The following is an 8889-nucleotide window of genomic DNA, read 5'->3' on the forward strand; positions in this document are numbered from 1 at the left end:
TATGCCACTAGCTCTCATAAATGAAAAGAGATCAAAATTTTCACACAATACCATGAGGAGTAGGAGACTTACAATCTCACTTATGAAAATGACTTACTTTTAGAACAAATATAGTGCTATGTTAAGCAAACGTAATTGGACTTATGTAGAAGTCACAACTATATGAGGTCGATCAATAATAATGTTTGCGTTAATACATGCTAGAGAAATGATATGTAAATCATTCTCCTAAAGCCATGCCACACAAAAGAAAAAAATAGAAACGATCAAGCACAAAGGCTAGGAGGATAATTCATTAGTTCAATCCATACTTCATAGTGCTTAAGATAAACTTATGCATCAATCTAAAGTACCTTAAATGATCCATGATCAATTAAGAGGTAGATTTGAAATGATGAAAGTTCATCAAGTACCAATTCATACATCATGAATAAGATGGACACAAGTCATCCATTTGATCAAGGGGAAAGAAAGAGATGAAGAAGAAGAGGACAAGAGAGATCACACCCAAATTGGATCAAATGTTTGATCAAGTCATCATCAAAATCAATCATCCATTTTGATGAATTAGGGTTTTCACCCCATCAACACCCAAGATCCATTGAGTTTGATGAGACTCATGGTCAAAATCATCATGATCCAAGGCCAAGAGAAGTCAACAAAGGTCAAACAAATATAAAATGAAATTAAATGAAATAAAAAGCAACATGATTTTTAAAATGAATTTTAAAATAGAAATAAATTGAAAAATCCATAAAGTCCTTCAAAACACCAAATAAATGGCCAAGAAAATTATGGAAGGTTGGAAATAAAATAAGAAGCATATAATAAATTTTTCAGAATTTTAAAATGCAGAAAAGTATTTTTAAACCAATTAAAACAAAGGAGAAAAGAGAAATCTCACAAAAAAATATAAATTCAATAAAATAAAATATGGAAAAATAAAAATCAGGTGGAGAAAAATAAAAGAGAATTTTAGAAATTATTTTGGGATTTTTTGGATGTAAAATAAATTTTCTATGAATTTTAAAAGAAAATGCAATTAAAAATGAAAATAGAAAAAGAAATAAAATAAAATAAACGCGGAGCGTTGAATCAAGCTTCATTAATTGACGTGTCAGATCTAACACTCCTCAAGCTAAGGCGCACGATGGAGTTTAGCTGAAATGAAACACGTGATTGCATTTAAATTGAACCAATTAGAATATTTCATTTGTCCAACGTGTCTCCAAACTCAGATGACCTGAGATAAACTTCGGTCGTTTTCTCCGATGGTCATCTACCAGAGTTTCATCGTTTGGTAAATTCAGAACACGAGACCACCACCAATGTGATTGCCTCCTTATCACGAATTCAACCTCATGCTCCAAATTCATTTATCTAAACTGAGCACGGGGAATTTCAGAGAACTTTCAGAAGCAAGAAAGCCACGAAAAATAAAATTAAAAATGATGAACACAATCAATCAACACCAGATAAGTTAGGAGAAAACATCAGAGAGTGAAGGACTACATTGTGGTAACTTGTTTGAGTTTAAATGGTGCTCATAACTACCTTGTCCAAATGGTGATTAGAAGTTGATGAAGCTCAATTTGGTTAGAGCACTTTAGAAGGTCTTAGAGTTTGGGAATTGGTACAAAAGCTTCAGAGGATGCCGAAGATGCTAATGGAATCAATAAATTGGATTGAAATAAGCTGGAATTCAAAACACGATAGTTGAACTTTTCTAGAAAGCTTCAGATTGCAACATGGGTTTCTTGGCTCTCAAAAGCTTGGAAATGAATGCATTAGCTTCCTCTATTTATAGGGAATGTGTTTGGATTCAAATATGTGTGGAATTAAGCTTACTTCGTGCAAAACAAATTTGATCAGAATGTGAGAAAATGATGTGTTTCAAGGGTCAAATAACTTCTGGAGACTTGGTTAAACATGTTTAGGTCCAAAATACGTGCTGATTTGGATTGGAATTAAGATTAGTGAAGTTCAAATTTCGGGCAATGGTGATTTCTTCAGTTCTAAGTCACTATGTTCAACTCAATGGGGCATCTTACTCAAGAGGCTTTTTGGTCTCATTCTTTTTGTAACGTGTTGACATCATAACAAAGGTTACCATGTGTCAAGAAAGGTTGCATTTGGATGCTTGAGCGTGAAGTTATGGCATGTTGAAGTTGGCACGAAAGACTAGTCATGTAACTTAGAAAAATCTAAGTCCCAAATGCCTGAAAATGACATGTAATGTTTCGATGAATTCCATGGTCTTCCAAGCATAATTTGACCTTGATCATTGAAGCAAACTTGTAGAGGGTATCACAAATGACATTGTGCAAAAATAATCAGGCTCAAATGTTAAAAATTGAAGAAGTTACAATCCTTGAAAGTTGAGAAAAAGTCACTTGAAAATAAGTCAAATTTCACTAAGTTCACAAATGACCTATAATATCTCCAAACTTTTGATGATCCTCCAAGAATAATTGGCTCTTGTCATGTAAAGAGAAGTTATAGAGGATAATGAAAAGAGTCATATTCAAAAAGAAGCATTCAAAAATGTTGAGAATTGAAAGAGTTGTGATCCTTGGAACTTTGACTTTAAATGTTGACTTTTTGGTCAAACCACTTGGAACAAACTTGTGTACTTGGATTTTCCTTGCACTTTAAAGCACATGGATGATCATATGAACTAAAAATAAGGTGTCCTTGAATGTCACTTGATTAGATTGCTCAAAGTTTGAGGTAACTTGTTGAAGAATGCATGGAAATAAACACATGAACCTTTGACTTTCGTGAGGAGTAAGCAACAAAACTTTGAAGTACTCTTGATCAAAATGAGATTGAAAGATGCTTGAGGACCTTAGAGGTTGTGTTTTGAGAGATAGCTCATTGAAAATCAATGATTGAACACACTTTAACTTGAGGAATCGATACAAACCCTAACTGAGGAGTCATGTTTGATACTCTTGATGACAAGTCCTACCTTGCACAATAAACTTAAGGAAACAAGACATATTTTTGCTATTTTGATTAGCGTTTAGACGAGTAATGAACATGTAAACACAAATGTAAAACACCAATAAAGAGGTGCTTGATGATCCCTACGAAAAGCAAAACTCAAATATGAGAGGGAGAGAGACCAAGAGATAACCTTGTTTGTATGCAAGGATACCAGTAGTATATGGTATCTTATGATTAAAAATTAGTGTATGACAAGGGACATCAAACTCAAGTGACATATACATAAAAATAAAAATAATGATCAAGTACTAAAAAAGATAATCACTCGCTTAAGAATAATAAAAAAAGTTATTATTATCAAAATTGTCCAAAAAAAAGTATAATTATTTCTCTTGACATCTATTCATTTCAAAAACATACTCTATAAATCCATTTCATTAATTTTTTATCATGATTTAAAATAATTTATATCATCTATTTAGTTAGATTCAAAGTTTATATCATCTATTTAAATTTTTATACAAATTTAAAATAATTTGATATTGAGTTGAAAACTAGTTCTTTCCTTTTCTAATTTTTCTATAATCAATTTGAGTTAATATTGAGAAAAATAAATTATTTGCGAGCTTCATTTAAAAAAATCTATATCAAATAGTATAAGTTAAATTTTAAACTAAATCAAGTTGGACTTAGTTTTTCCGGGACCCTGTCCTACTACTATTCATTACTTTTACGGCATGGCTTTTGCCAAATTAAAATAAATAAAAATAGCATGGCATGTGATAGCTTATAATTTTGACTCAGTATAAAAGCATGTATGGCATGGCTGTGTTTTACACGAGTATTTGTCGCGCGTAGGTTTTACCTCGATTGTAGCAACAGTAAAACAGAAAGAAACCCAGAACCATTTGTAAATGGCGGCGTATTCTAGGTTGCCCGCCACGTTACTTTCTATCACTGATTGTTAAAAACTTAAATAAAAAAGCACTTTTAAACTCTGTTTCTACGGTAAAAGGTTAAAATATTTATTTTAACTTATACTAGTACTAAAAGAAATTAAATTTTAAGAAAAAAAAGAAAAACATTAAATACTTTTACACCGACTGATAACAAATTTATTGACCCACAGAAGCACACACATGGATGCAACTGGCAAGCACAAAACGAAACGTTTCTATTTTCAGCCTTTTAACATCACCCACATTTACTATATTACCCTCACATTAGCCCAAAAAAATCAACAATAAACCGAAAGATACTTTTAATTAGTCAAACCAATTGACTGATTAATGCTAATAACCGGAGTATCTTACTCACGTGACTCACCTCGGAATTTGAGATTTAACACACACGTTCATTCACGACCGTTAGATTTCGTTTTAATTTTGAATTAGTAAAAGCTATTAAAATTTAAAACAACTTGTCTTAATACGTAATTAATTATGCGGCGCTTCGCATCTTGGTTTTATGTAATGTAATGCAATGCTTTATTACGAATAATATAATTTATATTTTCCAAATATTGCTGGAATTAAAAAATTTCGGCTGATGGATCCTATAAAAAAGCGATTTCGGTGTTTCGGTCTTCGCAGCAACTTAACAGCCATTTCGTTATATACTCACTGAACTACTTTTAAAACTCACACAAACACCATAGAATCTGAAGATTTTCTTCCTTTTATGAAAAATAATCACAAAAGAGAAGTTTCAAGGAAAGTTTCTAAGAGAATCATCACCGTTTGAAATTAAGCTTTAATCTCTCTAGTGTTGTTGTGTGTGTTTTTCAGCTTTTGTGCCACTTACCTTACCATAACCATAGCCATAACCACCAACATCACCCCACGCACCATGTTAAAAGCACTTTTCACAACGCTTTATTCTCATATCTCTTTCTACCAATTCCATTTCCTCACATTTTAATACTATTTATTGCTTATTTACTACCTTCCCTTTTCGTTTTCACCCCTTTTAATGTCTTTTTAGCAGATTTTTTTTTCATTCCAAAAGCCTCTCTTTCATCTTCAATCTTCAATCTTCACTCACAAGTTTCTCATTTATTCTCTCACATAAATAAAATCTCCACCTATTTCTTTACCCAAAACACACACAGTTTCACTCTCACAAAAACACAAACCATGAAACAACAACAACAACATAGTATCCTATGTAAAACCACAGTACACGAAAGTGTCACTAAGAAATACATAACACCAAAAAGAAACATCAATGCAAGGAACAACACAAACAACAAAAATTCTATTCAAACCGAGTTACCAAAAATGATTCGCGTAATAGTTACTGATCCAGATGCTACTGATACTGATTCATCCAGTGACGAAGAATCACAGTTTATAATCCCTCGCCGGAGAATCAAACAGTACGTCAACAAAATCGAAATCGAGACGGTCGTTTCAACGGTTTCCCGTAATAAGAAACGGTCAGCCAGAGAGATGAAATCTTCCCGGAGACCGGCGAAGGTTGCAGCAATCCCCGGAGACGAGAGGAAATTCCGAGGTGTACGGATGAGACCGTGGGGAAAATGGGCGGCTGAGATTCGAGATCCTGTAAGCCGTGTACGGTTGTGGCTGGGAACCTTCAGCACCGCAGAAGAAGCTGCTAAGGTTTACGACGCTGCAGCTATTAAGTTTCGTGGTAAAGACGCTGTTACTAACTTTTCCACATCGCCGCCGGTGGTTGAGAATGTAGAAAAAGCTGAAGCTGTAAACAGAACAACGACAATGAAGGTTGACGAAATCAAAACCGAAATATCCGTTTCCGGCGAAGATTCCGGCGATGAGTTTGTTAATCTATCTTCTCCGACGTCTGTTCTCCGGTTCAGACCTGATGAAATTAATGAATCAAATAAACCGGAAGAACCAATTTTTGACTCTGAACCCATTGAACCGACTGAACTAGTTATTGAAGGTGAACCCGTTGAACCCACCGAGCCGGTTGGTGAATGTGAAACGAGTTTTTTCGACGAAACTAATGAGATTTTCCGACAGGAAACGGAGGACGTGTTTAATTTTCCAACAACTTGTGATTATTATTACTCAAACATGTTTGATGAAGCTCCTATGCAATTTGTCCATGAAACGACACCGGTTCTGTTAAATGATTGTCGTTTCAGTGATCACGTGGAATTTGATAAAACGCATTCACCTTCATCACCATCACTATCACCATCATCATCAGCTTTATGTGAAGGGGATGATTTTCTCGATGACATTTTGTTCGGTTTAGAGCCTCTCATTGCGCTTTGAAACAGTGAAAGTGAAAGTAGTAGTTACTCACTCTCATGAATCATGATATCATCACTTTCACAAGCTATAAAGTCGTCGTTGACTGTTGATTTTGCTCAGCAGATTTTGATTCCGGTGGCAACAAAATTCCAAAAAAAAGAATGAGTTTATTTATGTCTATCAGTTTTGTTAAATATATTAACTTTTTATATTTTAGCTTATTTTTATTTATATTTTGTTGCTTAATACTAGTACCAGTAATAATAAGGTGTTTTTGAGAATGTAATATATATTGTTCAAATATCAATGCAAGTGTATTCCAGTAAGTATGAAATGATTCTTGTGTTTTTTTAATTTGGATTTTTTGTTATGTCTGTGAAATGTGAATATAGTAATGAAGTTTATGTGAAATGGTGAAGGGTTGAGTCACCTCTTGCAAGCGGTGATTGCGGTTGTTACTATTTGTTGGGTGTGAATTCCAAAATCGAGGCTTCGAATTTTTTAATTTACATGGATATATGTATAGTACAGTTTCTGAATTTGTTAGTAGAAAGAAATTGTTGGTGATTCAGTAACGTCGGTGAGAGTAAATTTATGGAAGAAAGTTCTACAAATATCGAAGAGAAACATGTGTGGTAGCCTGCTGCATGTGGAAAAAAGATTTTAAAGTTACATAGTTTTTTTTAGCTTTATACATTATTCGATTCTGTTTTGTGAATTCTTTGGCCCAATGTACGTAATGATCTTGGGGAATTTTACTAGAATAAGCCCACATGGTATAGTATATATAACTGTATGTTAAGTGGTCTTGCAAATAAAATCCATAAATATTTCCCAAAAATTAAAAACAAAAAAAGATATTATTAGATGTGTTTAAAATATATATATATATATATATATATATATATATATATATATATATATATATATATATATATATATATATATATATATATATATCCACAAAGCAATGGCAAGAAGCCTTGCATTCTTCCACTAAGGTTCGAGATGAATCTTCTCAGAAAATTGATCTTGTCCAGTAGTGACTGTAATTCCTTCTTTGTTGATGGCACTTTTGCCTGCATTATGGCCTTGGTCTTATTCTAATTTATTTCAATTCCTTTTTTGTGGACCACAAAGCCTAAGAAATCCCCTTCCTACACACAAAAAGCACATTTGAGAGGATCATTTTTAGACCATGTTTTCTCATCCTTTCAAAAGACAAACGAAGATGGTCCAAATGACTCTTCCCTGGATCAGACTTAACAACAATATCATCAATATAGATTTGCATAAAAAGTCTCTATAAAATAAAGAAAGATCGAATTCGCTGCTCTTTGGTATGTTGCCATAGCATTCTTTAAGCCAAAAGGCATCACTACCCATTCATAGGTGCCTAAAGCTCCAGGATATCGAAATGTTATTTTTGGGACATCCTCTTAGGCAATGAATATCTTATTAAATCCATAATACCCATCGATCATGATGAGATACTGTTTACCTTAAAAATCGGTAAACAACCGTTGATCTTCCAAATTTCTAAATTTGGTTACTAGCGGGATCGACCAGATTGATCGTAGGACATGTGCTAATTATTTTTGAAAATGAATTTTGGTAGTAACGAATGCTCAATAATAAGCGCAAAATTAGAGTTTGAAAACTATTAAAAGGGTGACATGCACGAGAGAAATTGTAAAGGATTTGTAACTGACAAAGTAAATGTCGAAAGTAAGGGAATCTTAAGACTGTAAAGTAAATGTTGAAAGCAAGGAAAAAACAAGGAAATCTTAAAACTGTAAATGACAAAGTAAAAGGAAGGCGTTTGGAATGAAGAAGTAAGGAAGTATATTTCTGGAAAAAAAGTAAAGATAAATTTATATTGCTTTGAAGTAACTAACAATGGTGTAACAAACGTACATTCTGTGATTTAAGATTCTTCTTCACACAAGTACTTAGTGAATTTATAGGTTTTTGTACATACTTTGACACACACTTTTTCTAACATTAAGACCCTATATTTATACTAAATATAGATAACTGTCTCTAATGGTTCTTCAATCACGTCGAGACACATGGCGCCTTGCATGTGCGCATTTATCCATTATGCTCCATGTGTGCTCTTAACGGTTTCTGATGAGAGCGAAGTTCCCTCCCTTATTTGAATTTTGAATCTTTGATCGAAAACCATTTTCAACCGTCTTTAAGATACCCTTTTCTGGAATCTCAACTGCATGTTGATCCTTATTAACCTTGCCCAGTCGAATCACCTCCAGCTGGCAGAATACCACTTCCTGGTCGAAAAGCAGTTGTACATATGATTTCCAAATTTGGTAATTCTGAATGGGCGCCGAAAATATGAGCTAACAAATTGCCCCCCAAAATTTTTATTTTCGACACTTGTGAGAAAAAGACATTTTTTGAGACCTTGTTTCGACACCTTAGTAACCCTGACATAGTGTCAAGTATTCCAATGTTAGCAAAACTTTCAGTTTCTCCAACTTGTCTGGTGACGTCAGAGTCATCATTTCCTTTTTCCTACCCATGTCTTTTCAGTCCACAACCGAATCTTTTTCACTCATCACGTTTCCTAGACTCTAGGAAATCATGGGCTACAACATTAATTGACATCTCCATTACACTGCCAAAGGGAGACATGTGTCCCACTAACTAGTCCACCATTAATATTGATTTGAAATTC

The 8889-nt window shown here is 33.6% G+C and overlaps 1 protein-coding gene across 1 annotated transcript; it reads left to right on the forward strand.

Moving 5' to 3' along the window:
- The first annotated feature begins 4539 nt into the window (after nt 1-4539).
- On the forward strand, nt 4540-6545 carry LOC127091686 (ethylene-responsive transcription factor CRF1). Its single transcript, XM_051030368.1, has one exon. The coding sequence runs from the start codon at nt 5085-5087 to the stop codon at nt 6210-6212; it is 1128 nt and encodes a 375-aa protein (XP_050886325.1). The 5' UTR covers nt 4540-5084; the 3' UTR covers nt 6213-6545.
- The last annotated feature ends 2344 nt before the right edge of the window (nt 6546-8889 follow it).

This window comes from Lathyrus oleraceus, chromosome 6 (genome assembly GCF_024323335.1).
Source record: "Lathyrus oleraceus cultivar Zhongwan6 chromosome 6, CAAS_Psat_ZW6_1.0, whole genome shotgun sequence".
Classification (NCBI taxonomy): Eukaryota; Viridiplantae; Streptophyta; class Magnoliopsida; order Fabales; family Fabaceae; genus Lathyrus; species Lathyrus oleraceus.

Coding starts and splice junctions, on each gene's coding strand:
- LOC127091686 (XM_051030368.1), top strand. CDS start 5,085: ATGAAACAACAACAACAACATAGTATCCTATGTAAAACCACAGTACAC.